The sequence below is a fragment of the Canis lupus genome, chromosome 1 (assembly GCF_048164855.1).
Source record: "Canis lupus baileyi chromosome 1, mCanLup2.hap1, whole genome shotgun sequence".
Taxonomy (NCBI): domain Eukaryota; kingdom Metazoa; phylum Chordata; class Mammalia; order Carnivora; family Canidae; genus Canis; species Canis lupus.
The window spans coordinates 22,589,721-22,610,072 of record NC_132838.1 but is presented as its reverse complement, the minus strand read 5'-3'; the positions used below and the strand labels follow the sequence as shown (position 1 = coordinate 22,610,072).

The 20,352-nt window shown below is 36.3% G+C and overlaps 1 protein-coding gene across 7 annotated transcripts in view; it reads left to right on the top strand.

Moving 5' to 3' along the window:
- Positions 1 to 20,352, top strand: part of DCC (DCC netrin 1 receptor) — a 1,086,838-nt gene that overhangs the window by 1,030,445 nt on the left and 36,041 nt on the right. For all 7 annotated transcript variants that reach the window (XM_072822920.1, XM_072822912.1, XM_072822902.1 and 4 more), the window contains one exon: positions 13,694 to 13,849. In XM_072822920.1, the coding sequence (XP_072679021.1) occupies positions 13,694 to 13,849 (156 nt within the window). The remainder of the gene's footprint in view (positions 1 to 13,693; positions 13,850 to 20,352) is intronic.

Below are 20,352 nucleotides of genomic sequence, written 5' to 3'. Positions count from 1 at the left end.
TGTTCCATTTTTCTTTATTAATGTGCATGGCCATCCTGCTTGCATCTCTGTGTTTATTTATTATGTTTCTCATATTGTAATTTCTATGAGGGTAAAGATTTTGCCTCTTTGATCATCTCATATCCTCAATGCTCAGAACAGAGCCTGATGCAATTGATAAGCTCCAATGGAGACAACTTAGGTGAATTAATGGTTGCTTCTTTCTGCTTTACTATATGTCACGTTCCCTCCATGTTCTAATACAGCTCTCAGTTTTACTCTACTAAGTATAAAACTCTTATGGCATTTATGATGAATTCCAACTGTTCAACTCATGGGTTAGATATAATTAGTATTCCTATTTCACTAATAAGAGAACTGAGGCTTAGGGAGTTTAAATACCTAGGTTTTAGTCATCCCACAACTAAGTAGCAGAACCAAAATTTGGACTCAGAACGTCTGGTTTCAGAGTTCTGAGACCCTAATCACTCAGCTCCCTGCTGTGGTACTTTGTGAAGACACTGTCCTTCTCTCATTCTTTTTACTACACACTGAGCTGCCTCTCTTTTCCCCTTCAGCTACTTTCCTCTTGTAACAAAGTTATTTCTATCTGGACCTATCTTCTAGAGTTTTCTTCTTAAAAATCATTGTCCTTCATGTGTCAACTCTACTCAAATTAAAAAAAAAAAAATCATCTGGGCAGGCCGGCTGGCTCAGCAGTTTAGCACCACCTTGAGCCCAGGGTGTGGTCCTAGAGTCCCAGGATTGAGTCCCACATCGGGCTCCCTGCATGGAGCCTGCTTCTTCCTCTGCCCGTGTCTCTGCCTCTCTCTCTCTCTCTCTCTCTCTCTCTGTGTGTGTCTCTCATGAATAAATAAATATAATCTTTTTAAAAAATCATCTGTGGATTTGCATTCTATGTATAACTTCTTTATCCAATAAATCCCATATCTTATTGATATGATTTTTCTTCCAAAATATCTTTTCAATGCCTGGCCACCTTCCTATTCCCTAGAGTCATATTTTAATTTTCTTCTTTATTCTATTTCTTTATTCTATTTCTCTATTTCTTCTTTATTCTATTCTATTTATTCTTCTACCTCACACCTGAACTGTCAAAATAGCTTCATAATGAGTCTTAGTCCCTTCTAGCATCTTCCAGACTCCCACGCATCCTGCTTATCAGATGTCTTCCGAAAACAACTTAATATCGCATTTGTTCCATAAATTTCTCCAAAGGCTCCCCACTGTTTACCAAGAAAAAAACAACTAAAAACCACTAAGCATCTTACATCTGAGACTACATTTCTAGTTTCCTATTCTTATGCTTAGGTGGATGGATGGATAGATGGATGGATGAATAGATGATGGATAGATAGATAGATAGATAGATAGATGATAGATAAGTAGATAGATGATGATGATGATAGATAGATGAATAGATAGATAGATGATAGATAGATAGATGAGATATAGAGATATATCCAAGACTCCTGCCAGGCTAGACTAATTGCCAGTCCATAACTATACATTGCCCTTTCTTTGTTTTTCCCTCTGGACTTATCTCTCCTTTTGGAATCACTCAGTGGCTATCTCTGCCTAACAAAGTTGTATGCATCAATTTCAAAGTTACGCTCTAATGAATTCTTTCTTTTCTGAATCTTGTACCCAGAAATGATGGCTTCCTTTCTCATGTTTGAATAGCATTTCTCTCTACTACATTTGTGGCATTAATTACACATAGTACTACCTCATATGCTTAGGTATTCTAGACCAAGCCTTTCCTCTTCTAACAGGTTGTGAATTACTTCATGAAGGGGAGGGAATGTATCCAATTCATCTTCACATTCATACATTGTATGGCTCAATACTAGCACAAAATTGGTGCTTGCTAAATATCTGTCAAATGACTGAATGAATAAGCAAATGCATTATAAGAATGCCTTGTATTTGTAATATACCAGTATGGGACTTCTTAAAAAAAATCAGTTATGGTTAAAATAACTCCTAATCAGATTTAATGGCATATTAAGGACAGTTAAAATTGTTTTCATTAACTAGGAAAAGAAATAATGAGCTTAGAAAGAAAGAAAAATGAAATGAAATCTAACAAATATGGAGAATTTCTGAATATTATATCCATTTGCTAAATACTTTGCTAATTACTATTTCATTAAATCCTCATAATATTATTATGTGGTGAGATTATCTCGATCTTTACAGATAGCAAACAAAAACTCACACAGCTTACTGACTTGACTTACTCTTAGGACACACCTAGGCAACCTCTTAACTTCTATGATATACAGTTTTTCCAAGGACAAAGATGCCTTGCATGCCTTGTATTATTTATGTCCTTTCTTTAAAAATATTTTTTTGACAGTAGCATCTCCAATCTACAAACATTAAGACTAAGGTTCTGAGAGTATGAACCCCAAACCCGTGCTCATCTCTGGCCACACCAGCCTGAAGGTGCCTGACTCGTACCAAACCTGTGCTTGATCTGGCGATCACTTTGTGCTGCCTTATGTTGTCACCTGGAGCTCTGAGTTGCTCTTTTTTATTGCCTAAAACAACAATCCTAACAGTCCTTTGTAGTGAGTGTCTAACTCTACAGGAATGGGGGCCCTCAGATGACCAGCAATTAATTTCGCTGTTATTTTAAAAATTATTATATGTTGCAGGTACATTATTTTAAACAGTTAAATATTTTTACATAAGGATGCTCTGACCCAGCAATCCCATCCTTATACCTATTTTGCTCTTGGGTATATACCCAGCAGAAATGTACAATACGTCCAGTAAAAGACACATACAAGAATGCGTGTGGCAATAGTGCTCCTCATATCAGATCTTCATTACATTGTAACATATTCACACGGTGGAAAGCCATGCAGTAATGAAAATGTAGGAACTAAAATGCCACAAACGATAGGGAGGATCTCAGAGATAAAAGATTGTTAAGACAGAGACCTAACACATCTGTGTCATTCAACTTACGTAAAATTTAAAAGCAGGCAAAATAGTCTAGGGGGTTAGAATTCTGAATGAGGTTACTCTAGATGGGAGGCAATTAGTGGCCAGAAAAGACCATGGGGGCAAGTTCTGATAATGTCCTATTTCATGCCCTGGATGATGGTTACAAAGCATTTCACTGAGCACTTCTTCGAATATTCTAGTTTTCAATATGTGTGTTACACTTAAATAAAATTTCAATAAGAAATGAAGAGTTGATAGAAAATATATCTTTTGAATTAACTTTGTCATATTATATTCTTTGTCATCTCCAGGCTCTGCGTTGGTAAAACTATCTAAAGAAAGAAAATGATTTCAACATGTAATCAAAGTTGATTTTGAAATAAATTCTTAAGCTTTCTGATAAATAAAATAAGCTCTTTGCAACTGACGTGCTTGATATGCCTTAGATGGCTCTGCTGAACAAATTGTAGACCTGTATCTTGGCAGAGCAATGCTTTCATGTAGAACAGTAGATAGATTTTCTGATGGCCCCACTTGCAGTTATTTAGATTTATCAAGTCTTATCTATTGAGTCTTGTATAAACCCCATCATAGCACCATGCTGATTTCTAGTCACGTGTATGAAGATGTTTGCTGTTCCACTTAAGAATCATTAGTTTTGTAAGACTATTTTTCCTCTCTTCCTTGACATTTCTCATCATGCTCTATAAAATGTAAATTAGAAGATCAAATATAGACTATCTGAAGTGCTTCTTCGTTCTTAAAATCCATGGGGAAATGTATTTAATTTCATTGGAGTGCAAAATCTGTTTATTTGTCTAAGATTTGTGAACTTATAGGTTGAAAACATTATGTGGCATATGTTGCTCCTCACCCCTGAACACATTTCACAGCTAAGTAAGCTAATGCTTTTGAGAAACAGACCAGCTCAGAGCACAGGCAGGAGAACCCAGGTATTTTGATTTTCTGATCCAGTGTGCTTTGTTGTAAAATGGAGGCAAAGGCTGACTATTTTTACAATGGCCAAAGAATTATACTAAAAATGAAATTACTTATAAGAAATCAGAAGCATCAAGTATAACTTTCCTGAATTTGTATGTAAGAGTCAGATGCTGGGTTTCCAGGAATCAGACACCAACACAGAGTTTTGAATACAGGCAATTTATTAGCAAATGCTTTCTGGAATAACACCTGTGAGGGTAAGGGATGCAGGGCTTGGAAGAGGGAGAGATCAAACTGTTGGTGCAAAGGGGGCTTCAGCTGACCCTACAGCTTGTCCTGGTGCAGGATCTTCCTTCAGAGTTGTTCCCAAAAGAGGCTGGTGTAATCTTGGATGAGCAACTTCTTTGGCTGAGAGCAATCCTGGAAAGATGTAGATTGACTTATATTTCTAGTTATTTTATTACTTGATGGAACATAAGTATCTGTTTGACCTTGGATCCCCTTTTCATTTTCAGCCTGTGTTTTCAACTGGAAAATGCAGGAGGAGAGGACAGGAATCAGAACTGGGAGGGATATAGATTGAAGCAGATGACTCTCAAGATCGCATTAGTTAGAAAATTCTGATAATTTAATGTACGAGAGTTCGTTAGCAGAATTCTCTTGAATTTCCTTTTTTTTTTTTTTTTCTGTTTCCCTGTACCTCTTTGAGGGGCGGAGGGGGAACATAAATAACATCAGCTTTTAAAGGAAAAAAGAGGTCTCAGAAAAGTAGCCCAAAGCATTTAGTAGAAAAAGTGAGGCAAAGGAAGTCATACAGTTTTGCTTTTGTGATAGCTTAGGAACTGCTTATGACCACTGGTTTGGGGCTTTCTAGAACATTTCCTTTGAAAGCCAACTCTTTTTTCCCCCATTCCCACCATCTGCTTTAGTCACTTGATTGCAGAACTCAAACAGTGGGTTGGAGAAGATATCGAGAAGTGAAATAAAGCTGCATGAGAAAAAGCAGATTTTATTTATTTATTTATTTATTTATTTATTTATTTATTTATTTTTATTTATTTTTTTTAAGCAGATTTTAAAAACTAGAGTTCTGTTGGATAGAGGTGCTCTACTACCAGAAGGCCATCTTGTACCCAGATATGAGAATAAGTCTCACTTCTGAGACATTTGATTCTAAGTCAGAATCCTTGTGTGATGGGTGCTTGGGTGGCTCAGTAAGTTAAGTGCCTGCCTTTGGCTCAGGTCATGACCCCAGGGTCCTGGGATCAAGCACCTCATCAGGCTTCCTGCTTGGTGGGGAGTCTGCTTCTGCCTCTGCCCCTCCCCTCTGCTCCTGCTCTCTCTCTGGCTTGCTCTGTCAAATAAATAAATAACATCTTAAAAAAAAAAAAAAAAAGAATCCTTGTGTGAACCTTGCATTCATGGTATAAGGAACCAGTATCCTAAGACTGGTCCCCAGCTTTACAGGTTCTAGAACTGGCCTTCATTCCATCCCCCTACAGCCCCTGTGAATGCCCACAGCTCACCAAGAGTGCTTTTTTTAGGAGTAATGAATGCAAACTGCTGTTCTAGTACCATCGTAAACACCAACACATACTAATTCTCAACTATTCAGAATTGCGGGGGGCAGTGGCAAAGAAAGAGAAAGTTAAAAGCTCATTTAAATTCCCATTAGAAATGATGTCATTGTCTAATATGTATGTGACTCCAAATAATAATTTGATCATTACATTATTGAGATCAGTTTTTGTTCTTTGAGTCTTGAATGGCATACCTCATTCCTCTTCTTACCGTGAGTTTCTGCAGGAGGCAGTATTTTTTATGTACCTCTTAGCTCCCACAGGGCTGTGTAAATGGCTTTGTATAAGAGTTGTTGATGAATGAGAATGAAAACCCAGAGGTTGTTTCCTGGTAGTTCCATAAGCAAATGATATGTTAAATAAAATTAATTGATTGGTAATTCTAGTGGATTATCAAAATCAGCAGGTCAATAGCATTATGCAGACAAGGTCAAGATATGGCTGTTAAGCTCAAAAAGGTACCTCTGGGGGCCACACAATTGTGTTATTAGGGAGGATTTTGCAAGGCAAAAATGGCTTCTCAGAGATACTGTAATAATCAAGAGTATTTCCGATGAATTGGTAAAGGTAGAGAATTTTGGATGATGGAGTACAAAAGGAACACAAACATAGTTTTTGGAAAGTTTTCCTAGAACAATATGAAAAATAAGAATCCTTTACTTTTTAAGATTTGTGTCACCCAATTCTTCTTTAATTCCTGCTGTCTTAGAGATTTCTACAACAGACTACACCATCTTTCATTCCAGGACCTTTCTCGTCTGAGTAAGGCTTTCGTCGGGCAGTCCGGGGTCACTTGTAAAAGACCAAGGCAGATGTTCTCTTAATGTCTCGAGAAAGTCGCTGTCTGCAGAAAAGGGAGCAGTGTGGTGCCTCAAGCTCCTCTCAGAGGATTCCTTTGGACCCAGATCAGAGGCTCCCTTTCCTGTGGTCTCGTCTTGTCTGAGACTCATGGTGTCAAAACGTACACTCAACTGTGTACTATTTCAGATTTCCAGACTCCAGAGCCATTTCTTATTTGAGAAAATTTCAGTTGGGAAAGGTCAGATAGACGTGAGCCAGGCTGTAGGCGGCTCACAGTGGACTCTGTTTGATCTCAGGACATCTCCATAGTCACCCTACGGCAGACCCTGGTCCGGTCACCTCCACATCAAACCTCATTTTCGATCTGGCTAAGCCAAAATAAATGAGGCTTTCCCTTAGCTCATAAGGACCCAATGAAAGTCTGAACCTAGATTTTGTTTTATTATCATAATTCCAGTTATTTTCCTCTGCCACAGGAAGAATTGTCCTATCTAATCTCAAAAACTTTAGGGTCATATTTCCCTCAGGTTCAAATTTGAGTTAAAACCTACCATTTAGGGGCACCTGGGTGGCTTAGTGGGTTAAGCATCTGCCTTTGGCTCAGGTCATGACCCCAGGGTCCTGGGGTCAAGCCCGGCATCAGGCTCCCTGCTCAGAGGGGAGTCTGCTTCTCCCTCTCCTTCTGTTCCTCCCCTGCTCATGTGCTTTCTTTCAAATAAATAAATAAAATCATTAAAAAAAAAAAACCTATCATTTAGTTACCTCTTCTTCATGTATTAAACTCTTTACTTGAATGTAAAACAGGATGTTTTGGCTTTTTATAGAACTAATTACATTTTTTGCTATGGCCATAATTTTCAGCATCTTGATGAAATATTTGGTTTATCTTTTAAGTGGTCATATCTTAAACTTTGTGGGTTCTTTTTTTTTAAGATTTTATTTATTTATTCATGAGAGACACACAGAGAGAGGCAGAGACACAGGCAGAGGGAGAAGCAGGCTCCACACAGGGAGCCCGACGTGGGACTCGATCCCGGGGGACCCCGGGATCACAACCTAAGCCAAAGGCAGATGCTCAACCATTGAGCCACCAGGTGCCCCTAAATTTGGGGTTTTGGGGATTTATTTATTGAGGGAAGAGGAGGGACAGATGGAAGAGAGAGAAAGAGAAAGAGAGAATCCTAAGCAGACTCCACACTGAGCCCGACATTAGGCTCAATCTCATGACCTTGAGTTCATGACCTGACCTGAAATCAAGAATCAGATGCTTAACTGACTGCACCACCCAGGGACCCCTAAATTTTGGGTTATTTTTAGCAGATTTATTGGAGTATAATTGATATTTACAAACTGCATATTTATTGTACACGATTTGATAAGTTTGGACATATGCATATACACATGAAACCAGCACCACGATTAAGGTAATATAACCTATAAAAGGGGTATTTTAAACAGCATTTCTTTTACATGAAATTTGGCTCAATCTTAGGATCTGTTGGATCTTTGCAGATTGATAACAACAACCGGCATTTTTAAAGAGCTGACTCCTGACCCTCCACTCTTTTATACTTCTCTGTGGATAATCTCTTGAATCCGCACAGCCACACCATAAAGTTGGTACTTTTATCATCTCTACTTTAGAATGAGAAAACTGAGAAACAGTGACCTTAAATAACGTATTTGGGTTAATGCATAGTCATCTATTATCACATAACACATTACCTCCAAAATGTAACAATCTACAACAATCACTCATTTTCTCATTATCTTCTGTTGTGCCCACAGGTTTGCCAGCATGTCCTCAAGACACAACTCCTGGCTTCCCCCAGGATGAGTGATCTAAAAGAGAGAGAGAGAGAGAGAGAGAGGGGACAATCTTTTTCTTTTATGTCTTTTTTTTTACATCGGAAAATGAATTTTAATGAATACTTTCATAAAACAATGTCATTATTCAGAGAACAAAGTTTGGGTTTTTTTTTTAAATTTTCTGTTTAAATTCAATTTAATTAACATATACTGTATTATTAGTGTCAGAGGTAGAATTTAGTAGCTCATTATATGCATATAATACCCAGTGCTCATTATATCCAGGGCCCTCCTTAGTGCCCATCACCCAGTTACCCCATCTCCCTCCCACCTCCAACAACTCTGTCTGTGTCCTGTAATTAAGAGTCTCTTATGGTTTTCCTCCCTCTCTGCTTTTACATTATTTTATTATTTCTTCCCTTTCCTATATGTTCATCTGTTTTGTTTCTTAAATTCCACATAGGAGTGAAGTCATATGGTATTTGTCTTTGACTAACTTATTTTTCTTAGCATGATTCCTTCTAGTTCTATGCATGTTGTTGCAAATGGCGAGATTTCCTTCTTTCCGATGGCTGAGTAATATTGCATGGTATCTACATACACCGTGTCTTCTCTGTCCGTCCATCTATTGATGGACATCTGACTTTTGGCTTTTGTGGCTACTGTTTGTGGACACTGCTGCTTATAAACACTGTTGTGAAGTTGCCCTTTCGAATCACTATGTTTGTAGCCTTTGAATAAATAATAAATTGCTGGGTTGTGGGGCAGTTCTATTTTTAACTTTTTGAGGAAACTCAATGCTGTTTTCCAGAGCGGCTGTACCGATTTGCACTTCACCGACAATGTAAGAGGGTTCCCCTTTCTCCACATCTTTGCCAACATCTGCTATTTCTTGAATTGTTCATTGTAGCCATTTTTACCCATGTGAGGTGGCATCTCAGTGTGGTTTTGATTCGCATTTCCCTGATGCCAAGTGATATTGAGCATTCTTTCATGTGTCTGTTGGCCATTTGTATATCTTCTTTGTTACCTGAATTTGGAAGTAGAATTTCTTCTGCATTTGTGCTGCATTCCACTGGTCACCAGACCAACCCTGGTGAAGCGTGGCAGGGAAATCCACAAGGATGTGAATACCATGCAGTGGGACCCAATCAGAGGCATCTCAGATACTGGTTCTAACATGTACTCACTACCAAGTGCCAGAGCTAGATCATGAACCCAGACGGTTTGACCTCATTGCTTGGGCTCTTATTACCACAATGTTGAGAATAATTGCAGAACACACATTTGTGAATGCTCATACTTTTCCTAAGGGGTACTTTGGTGGAGTTCGTGGATATTCCATGACAACTACTTGAAGAACACCTGTAAATGTGAAGGAGATAAAAATATGTATCAAGGGCATTAGACACTAAATTTGCAAAGGGTCCAGATGATATACAGGTCATTGCAGAAAAGACATGATAAGGAGAGGCAGAATGAGAAATCATTTAACTTAAATTCTTTTCACTTCAAAATATTACCTTTGCTTTTATTTTTCTGCTGCTCTGCTCCCCTTTGACATATCTCTAGACTTTGTCAAGTACCATGTTGAGATACCTACAGAGGACTTTATTTCTTAAAATTGTAGCTTAAAAAAAGATATCTCAACTTTAGATTTCCTATAGGTTGCATTTAGTGCCAACATTTTTAAGAATGTTGTAAAAGCTTTCCAATATCAATGTGCCCTGTTCAAAGAGCTAAGTAATTTGGTGAGGGAATTTCTACTTGAAAAATCTTTGTGCATCAGTGTGAGATATAAATTCAATTGTCAGCAAGCTGTGTCAGAGCAGATTTCTTGTCATATTTGGCCACAGTGCAGAGATTTATTGAAAATTCTTGATGATATCAGTTTCTGAGTTGTTTTACATAAACATAGCGGTGTAGTGAATGCTTTGAGCTGTTGTGTGAGTGAGAGAGAAAGAAATAGAGAAAGAGAGAGAGTGTGTGTGTGTGTGGGGGGGGGTCTGGCTCTCAAAACTGACATGTCGGAGAAAAATACCAAAAGGCATTTTAATACGTAGTATTGTAACCAACTTACTTTAGAATGATTATTTCTTCAACAACTGTCTTATAAGTAGGTGTAGACTTCTGTGCCCTTTTAGAAATGAATCACGTATCAAAATTCTTCAAAAACAAAGCTTTGGAATACAGACTATTCTATTTCATGTCAGGGAATGGAACAATGGGAATTGTTGAGATGCAGAAACATACAATAGATTTATTATTTTTTAAAGAACTTTTTTTATTTGCGAGCCGTTTGTACCCAGGTCAGTAGTGAAAATGCAAAACTTAGAAAGGAAAATTTCTTTCTTCAGTAATGAAAGACTTAGAACTGGAATATAGATGTAGTCTCTTGGGTTCTCTTAGTTCTCTGATTTTATATTCTGTGACTTGCCAAATTGTTTTATGTTTCTCCATTCAAGTTTATTCAGCTCCAACCAGGAGATATTTAGGCAATTCTTTTTCTAAATGTATTATAAAATATTGGTTAAGTTCAAATAATAGCATTGATAAGAAATATGCACAATTTGTAGGGTGGGTGCCTTCTATATCTAAGGGAACTATCATTGTCACATTTATTTATGGGTAAAAATTGTCAACACAAAGACAGCTTCACAATTTTCGCAATCAACATTAAAGACTATGCATTGATCCCATTTGATCAATAAGATGGGTAAAATCATTAAATTGACTGCCTGGGAGATTGAGAGTTTAAGTTTTCTGAATATAGACATTATGTTATCATATGGCTCTGACTTAGAAATGTTTTCAAGTCTATCATTATTACTATTATTACTATAGTAACAGTACACCCCAGGAAACTAAATGATACATCAAACCACTTAAAGAGTCTCCAGTGGGTTAAAATGACAGATTTCTAAATATTACTTCTAGAAAATCCTTCTGATTAACTCACTTGAAAAACATGAAATATCTCTAGCACTGTAGTGTGAGAGATACAAAGACTACAAAATTATAACCTCTTTCTTTAAGGAATTTATAATCTTTTTAGCTTGAATCTGATTCTTTTTCCAATTGTCCCTGTCATCTTCTTTTCTTTTCCTTTTTCTGGAGTCTGTTCATATGTTTGTTTATCCACAATTTACTCTTTATAAAATATCTTTATAAGACATTGTGCTACATAACACTTATTATCAAATTTTCATTCAATTCTTCCCAAAAAATAATTTAGAAAACTTTGTAGCACCTCAAGCATTTTGAATTTAGCATTTAAAACAGTTTGTTATAAATACCCGTGAAGGCTATGATATCTTTGGCATACCACTCTTATAAATAAATCCAAATGCATAGAAATACCATAGCAATTTGATATCCACCATCATCCATTTACAAAATGCATAAGAAAGCTTCTGTTTAATAGAGGAAAATTTACACGTTTCTCTTTGAACTAGTACCTACAGTTCACTTTCCCAACAGAATAATATAGAAATGTCATCTGTCTTTATCTTTTATTGATCATGTATCTTATTTCTTTGTAATACAATATGTTTATAAACTGAAATTATTTGTCTATTATTATAAACTTATGTGAGCATAAGTTTATGTTTAACTGCTGGATTTTTTTTTTCCTTTGGTATTCAGTTAACATTATAATAAGTACCTCTGCACAATAATGTATAAAATAAGATTTTATTAGAATTTTATCATTTAATGACAAGAATGAGGCTTTTTCTGTACAGTAATTGCATACATCTGTGGATGAATGTTACATTTTGCATAAATTCTATTCCAGTGTTTTATTTATCTAAACACTGAGAAACTTTGTTTGCGTATATGTGTGGGCGAGTGTTACAAAATGAGATTTTTATAGCAGTCACTCAATTCGAACTTCCAAAATTATGTGCTAAAATCATACTGTGAACTCTTATCTGAAGTTATTTTTTATAATATTTAATTAGCTTGATAGTGTCCTCCAATTATGCTGGAAGTAAAAATTTTAGAAACTGCCTGTCTTTTAAAAGTATTTGTTACTCATTCAAGTTACTTGCTTTCTCATTTTTAAGAGGTACATCTATAAAAAGCTTTACCAAGACTTACAGAGTAATTATAAAATGCATCTGCAATTTTTTTCCACCAAGAGGTACTTTATATAATACCGTATATTATGATAGGATTGGAAGCATTGAAATATCACTTACACTGTTACCAATATAATTTTTTAAATGTTTTATTCTATTTAAATCTTTAGAGTTTGTATTCAATTCATGAAAAACACCCATCATTTACCCTACTTAAAAGAGCTAGTCCTTACTATGAAACCAATACTTTTTAAAACTATTTAATTCAAATAAGTCTTTACATTTCCAGGAGTATTGTAAATACACTGAAAAATAAATTCCAGAATGCAACTTCCAAATCTATTTTACTAGAAGCTGCCCTTTTGATTTAAAGTGCTGTATATTTAATGTAATTAATCTACATTTTAAGTTAGAAAAAAATGTTTAAATCTATACGTTGTTTCTGACTAATTTAAAATAATGCACTATAATCTGTATCAATGCAGATGAAGTTACTTATGTAAGAAGAATATGATAAAAAGAAAGGTTTTCCTTTGGTAAATGTGCATGCCCATTCATGTTAAACTCTGGTAATTGGTATTAGAATGTAATTAAACAAAAATAATGCATATAATAGAAATGACATTATTAATCTAATGGACAGAAATATACTGCAGAAGTTCATTCCAGTAGCTAGTTTTTTTTAATTTTTTTATTTTTTTTTTCAGTAGCTAGTTTAAATTGTATTTTTTTTTTGTTAATAAGAGGTAGGCAATACTAAACATTTTGTAAGATGATGTAGGTGAAGATAGACTACAATTAGAATAAATATTTTATAATGTGACATAATTTAATAGATATTGAATAATAGAATTGAATAATGCTCCATACACCTAGGAAATACATTGTGGGTTTAAGCCAGTATCACTGAAAATGTTTAATATTCCCAGACAACACTCAGTTATATTAAAATTAATGTGTCACTAAACTGTACTGTTTTGCTATTGGAAGCCATTTTCTTTCCATTTAAATAAAAATCCTAAGTATGACGATTAAGACTATACCTTGCTTTTCTCTCTCCAGACTATCTCTCAAGAGCATCACATTCTTTCACAGAATTAACAGAAAATTCCCATTTCTGTAGCCCACTGTACACAATACATCCAGTTTCTGAACAACCCAACATTTCTAACACCATAGTTCTTGCTTTGGAGAAAGAAAAAGGCAAAAACAAAACAAAACAAAAACCAGGGAGCCTTAAGGTGGCTTTATGGTGGCTTGATATATTCTTTCTTTCTTTGAAATCCTGGGAAGTTTGAAATGTCAGGGTTATGCCTTATAGTAACCACTGGAGGAGTGAGCTGTCTTTTAAAGTAAGAAAGAGACTTTGTAGAAAGAGAGGCAAGTAAAGGGGCCTACACGGTACTAAGAAGAGCATGCATGGGTTTGAAGATGTGAAACCTTAGCCCTTTCCTTTTTGGCTTGTTCTGTGGTTACATAAGATAAATAATAGTAATGACAACAATGTCTTTGTTTTTGCAGCTGTCGTGAGTGCCATCCCCGTGCCCACCCTGGAAAGTGCCCAGTACCCCGGAATCCTTCCGTCTCCCACGTGTGGATACCCCCACCCGCAGTTTACCCTCCGGCCTGTGCCATTCCCTACACTGTCAGTGGACCGAGGTTTCGGAGCAGGAAAAAGTCAGTGTAATGCATTTTCCTTTCTTTTTACTATGAATAAGAACAAGTGAATAATAACCAAGGATGTCTGGTTGAAAGTATAGCATTTTGACATTCTCATCTCTTGGAAAAACTGATTTGCCTCTGTCCTGGGTCAGAACTGGAGCAGAGTCAGTCCTTTGGATCCTACCACATGCTTTTGGACTGATTCTCTGGGAGTCTCTCCCCGGAAACATTCCACAGACCATATGGGAAGCTGTGGGAAACAAAGGTTAACTGGTTCAGTAAAGCAATGATGTGACGGGTGCTTGAAATTAATGTGTTCCGTCAACTAGGAAATTAATAAGCAAGTGACTGTTCTCCAACATATTCTTGTGTAATTGTCTGTTAGTCATATTTAGAGGTGTCTCATTGATTCCCAATGAGCCAAAACTTAAATGAATGATTTAGCTTTCTTTACTTAAATCATTAAGCAATATCTTCTGATTTTTAAGTAATGATTGTTGGAGAAAGGGATTTCCAAAGGAGTGTCTCCTTTGGTTTTGTTTACTTATCTTTCTGATTTTAATGAGATATGGCTGACATATAATATTGTGTAAATTTAAGACTTACAGGATGTTGACTGGATATGCTTATGTAGAACAAAGTGATTACCACCATAAACTTCTACAGTACCCCGCTCCTGCCACGTAATTGCCCTTTCCATTTCATGGTGAGAATGTTTAAAGTCTACTTTCTTAGCAACGTTCAAGTAAATAAAACAGTATTATGAGCTGTGATTATTATGCTGTGCATTAGATGCCCAGAACTTAATCTTCTTATAACTGAAAGTTGGTACTCTTTGACCAACGTCGCTCTTTTTTTCCCTACCTCCCTGCCCTGGTAACCACAATTCTAGTCTCTATTTTTATGAGTTTGTCTTTTTTAGATTCTATGTATAAGTGATATCATAGAATATTTGTCTTTCTGTTCCTGAATTATTTCATTTAACATAATGCCCTCGAGGTCCATCCACATTGTTGCAAACAGCAAGGGGTCCTCTTTCTCATAGCTGAATAATATTCCATTGCATATACGCCACATCTTCTTCATCTCATATGTCGGTTGATGGATGCTTAAGTTGTTTCCATGTCTTCACTATTGTGAATAATGCTCCAATGAGCATGGGAGCGTGTCTATGCCTTTAAGATCCCGTTTTCATTTCCTTTGGGTAAATACCCAGAAGTGACATTACTGGATTATATAGTAGTTCTGTTTTTATGTTTTTAGGAACCTTCATACTGATTTCCATAGTAGCTGTACCAGTTTACACTGTTGGCAACAGTGCACAAGGGTTTTCTTTTGTCCACATCCTTGCCAACATTTCTCTCATCTTTTCGATGATAGCCACTCTAACAGATATGAGGGGATATCTCATTGTGGTTTGATTTGCATTTCCCTGATAATTAGTAAGGTCAAATACCTTCTCCAGATATTTGCTGACCATTTATATGTCTTCTTTGTTAAAAATGTGTATTCAGTTCTGCACATTTTTTAATCCAATTTTCTTTCTATTGTATTGTGTGAATGTGTTACATATTTTGGATATTAATCCTTTGCCAGATATATGGTTTGCAAATATTTTTCCCATTCTGTAAATTGCTTTTCATTTTGTTGATGGCTTTCTTTTAGCTGTACAGGAACTTTTTAATTTGATGTAATCTCATTTGTTTATTTTTACTTTTGTTGTCTTTGCTTTTTGGTGTTAAATCCAAAAAGTTATTGCCGAAACCAATGTCAAGAATATTACCCCTTATATTTTCGTCTAGGACTTTTATAGTTTCAGGTCTTTCTAATATAGTTTGAAATCAGGAAGTGTGATGCCTCCAGATTGCTCTTCTTTCTCTATCGCTTTGGCTATTTGGGGTCTTTTCTGGTTCTGTGCATATTTTGGGATTGTTTGTTATATTTCTGTGAAAAATGCCATTGGAATTTTGATAGGGATTGCATTGATTCTGTAGATCACTTTGGTGGTATGGAGATTTTAACAATATTAATTCTTTCAAACAATGAGCATGGAATATCTTTCCTTTTATTTATGTCTTCTTCAATTTCTTTCATCAACGTCTTACAGTTTTCAGTGTGAAGATCTTTTACCTCCTTGGTTAAATTTATTCCTAGGTGTTTTATTCTTTTTGACACAATTTTAAATGAGATTTTTTTCTTAATTTCTCTTCCTGATAGTTCATTGGTAGCATCTATAAATGTAACTGATTTGTGTATATTGATTTTATATACTGAAAGTGGTATTTCATTTGTTTTAAGGAAAATGGGTATGGAGAGAGACTCTCAATCTATTATATACACCCTGGTGATTTCTCCTATGCCATTTGACTTTTTTTTTTCTTCAAGCATAGCATTTTAAAATTGATTTTATGGCTTTCTTCTCTTAGTTAGGAACAGGTGACTCAGCAGCTCATGTGAGATAGGATGTTTTGTAATAGATAAGATGGTAACAGCAATAAAATATATTTGTGAGGTAAGCTATATTTTTTCCAACCCAACAGGGACCGCTCTAAGAAATCATAAATCGTCTAGATGTAGCAAGGTTAGAATTAAAAGGCATCAAAAATCTGCCAAGAGAGAATTAGATTTATTTTCCCTTTTCTCATGGCACATCATGTCTACAGAATAGAGTTGTGTGCAGAAACCCAAGGAAGAATAGTTTCCCAAACCGTATTGAAGAGAATTAAATCAGAAAGATGTGGGAAGTCCAGAAACCAAAAATTTTTAAATCCTAGGACAAGTAGGAAGGTGATTCTAGTCAAAGAATTCAGAACCCACAAGTCACTTCTTCATCTTCTGAAATGAACTCTCCTCAGCACAAAAGAAAGGATTATAGTTTTAGCTTAGTTTTTCCCTCATCGAATCACTATCTATTATTTTCTTTTGATTTCATCCTATTCTCTGGCTTTAAAAGGAAGTGTGAGAAGAATATGTAGAATGACCTTTATCTCTTCACTACACAAGACCAAGTCAAGCCAAAGTTCACCATGTTTGTTTGTTTAAGGAGATGAACTATTTTATTTTATTCATGGTGTATTCTTGGCATTTCTTTTTCTCTTTTAAAGGCATAGTCTCCTGAGAACTCAGCATCCCATTTATTCTTTTCTTTCTCTCTTGATTTGTGCAACAGGCAAAACTGTCTCATTAAGTCATAGACATAATAATTCCAAAAGTTAAATTTTTAAATTTCAATGAAAAAGAAAATAATAAATGAGCTAAAGTATTTTTTTTCCTTTCCTCATTGGCCCAAATCAGTCCATGGAGAAGCTCAGTATCAATAGGATAGGGAGGTATCCTCCATCCAACGTGAACTAGAGAATTCACAGGGAAAGGGAAGAAAGACTGCAGGTCTGGTGACTGGGTTGCGTGCGTCCTCTGCCTCAGGCACATGGGAGCTGGGGAAGAGGCTTTTAAGAAATAATAAAAGGAAAAAGATAAGAAAGTCTTTGTCAGTTTCCACCTCCTCAGATCCTCAAAGATTGCAAGGTTTTGACGATCTCATTAGGAATGTCTCCTTGCCGACCTTGGGGAGACCCAAGCCTGCTGAGAGCAGAGGCCCTCCTAGGCTCCAGGCTGCCACCACCCCAGGGGGGCCTTGTCTCACAGAGGCCCAGGCCTGAGGCTGCAGAAACCTGGGGCAGCCACCATCAAGAAGCCCGTCTCAGGGACCAGAACTCCTTTGCCAGCGGGGATTCAAATGGAGACTGCATAACTAAAGCAGTTGCAGGGTTTTTTTTTTTTTTTTTTTTTAATATATATATAACCTTTTCCCCCCAAAATGATTTGTAGTTGTGTGTGCAGCACTTTGCACTGATATGTGTGCTCTACAGTAAGAACCAAATCTAATATATTTTGAATAAATAAATAAATGAAAAAATTTAAAAAGCACTGCTGACCCTTTCTTCTTTCTTAATATTCTCTATTCCTTGGACTTCCAGCATGACAATTTCTCCCAATCTTTCATAATCTCTGAACTTTGATTTTAAAACCTGGTTCCATCACTATCTCCGGGTAGCCTTGGGTAAGTTGTGAAGGGTGAATTGTAAACAAATAATACAGTTTATCACAGATTACCATTCACCCTCAGGACTTCATGTGTGTCACCGTGTCTCATCTCAGAGTCTATGCAGATTTTTCTTTCTTTCTTTTTTTTTTTTTTTTTTTTTTTTTTACAGTGGATGTATTTGTTTCTTAGGCTGCCATATTAAGGTACCATAAACGAGGTGGTTAAAAATGACAGAAATTTATTCTGTCCATAAGAAATTTATTCTCTCTTAGTTCTGGAGGCTAAAACTCCAAAATCAAGGTGTTGTAGGGTCCAGAGTCCCTAGGGGTGGATCCTTCTTTGCCTTTTCCAGCTTCTCGTAGTCCCAGGCATCCTTTGGCTGTGGCACCATAACTCCAATATCTGCCTCCTTCACATAGCCGTCCTCGCTCTGCCTGAAGAGGTCTTATAGACCTAGACCTCTAAGGACATGAATATCCGGGGGCCAGAATGAATATGAATAGAATTGTGTCTCCTCACAAAATATGTTGAGGTTCTAACCTCCAATACCTGTGAATGCGACCCTATTTAGACATAGGAGCTTTTCATATGGTACCAGGTTAAGGTGAGTTCATGCTAAATCAGGATAGGCTCTAATCCAATATGTCTTGTATCCTTCTAAGAGTAGAAACTCAGACGTAAGAGGAGAAGATGGCCATGCGACAACAGAGGCAGAGACTGGAGTGATGCATGCACAAGCCAAAGAACAATAAATGAACTAGGATAAAAAAACGTGTTTTTATTCGTGGTTAGGTACGACAGATTTATTTATATCTGTGGTTAGAGTCCTCACTCTGGTGCAGGACTTTGATAGTGGAGCAGGCTGTGTATATGTGGAAGCAGAGATTATACTGGAAATCTCTGTACCTTTCACTCAGTTTTATGGTGAACCTAAAATTGCTCTTAAAAGATAAAGTCTATTAGAAATAAGTAAATGAATGGAATAAAGAACAATTTAGTCTCTTTAATAACATAAAATTTTGTTGATTTCTTTTGAAAGTAAGGATAATTAAATAAAAGGTAATTAATAAAAGGTAGTAACTATAATATATAATGTAAATATAAAATCTATAGTATAACTAGTATATAAAGTTATATAAAGGATTCCTAGAGAGTGAGAGTGCTTAGCTTAATTTTTGAACTTGATCTAAAATCAAAAGATATGGACATACCACTCTTGGCCAAGATTTCACAGATTTTTAAAATATATATTCAGTGATACATCAAGTAATTATTGAGTATGTGCAGTGCAAAAGAAATAGGAACTAATATATGTTTCCACGTGATTACTTAGAAAAGGAAAAGAAATAAGCACCCTCTTTTCTAGGAAACCAAATAATCTCTAAATCACTGTCAGAACCAGTTAACTTCCAGCCATTCAGTATCGGTTTCTAAATGCCTTGGAGAGCACTAAACATCCCTGTTCTTTCTCAAGCAGAAAACATTTCATGACTCTGGCTGGAGATGTCTTATTAGTTATCTTGAGAAACAGCGAAAGTCACACAAAAAGAAAAATCTGTGCCCAGTGTGGAGACTCTCCTTCCTCCAAAGTTATCTGAAAGACCTTTGAGTTGCACAAGAAATGAATCACTAAAACTCTGCTCCCAAAAAGCTGCTCCTTTCTGAAAGCCACAAATAAAGCTGAATTTCTCTCCTATCATAAGAAAAAGAAAGATCTAGGATATTGTACATTTCCACTACACACATTTGGTGACCCACTGATAAAGATTTATGTAGACCTGATGGCCAAACACCTCCTCTTCCTACTAATAAACTGTAGTTCTGCTCTTAGCCTCAACAGGCAATCTGTCCCCGGGGAACAAGAAACAGTGCTACTATATTTTGAAAACTTCAACTAGTAGATAGTCTTGAGGTCCCATTTCTACAAGTCACTATAAACTTGGTGTGCCCATTTCTTCATCTTTGAAACAGGTAAAAAGTAGAGGTTAGATGATTTTTACCATTCCTTTCAGTTTGGGTATTGCTTTAGTGAGAAAGCTGGTCAACCTCACCCATGATATTTTTCTGTCCCGTCTCCCAAACTGGAAATCAAGCAATAAATGGGACGTGGCCTAGATAGAATTACCAGCACAGTGGAGTCAATGACTTTCTCTCTAGGGTCTATGCAAAAATGCACACTTGAGGAGCTGGCTTCATTCAGGAATGTTGCACAATTGTGTGTTCTGAGATTAATGAGTCAGTTGGGTTCCTAGAGTGTTCATGTCTCGAAGTCTTTGAGCACAGATACTCGCATGCTATCTTTCTTTCAAATTCCACAATTTGAGGTAGAAGAAAAATCTTCATTTCCATTTTTGCAATATTTTTGCCAGTTGTTCTATAGCAATTATTTATGTGTTGACATTAATTGGTATAAAGTGCCTTGAAATTTGACTCTGCTGTGTAATTGTACTCTATTTGTACAATGGATTCCCAC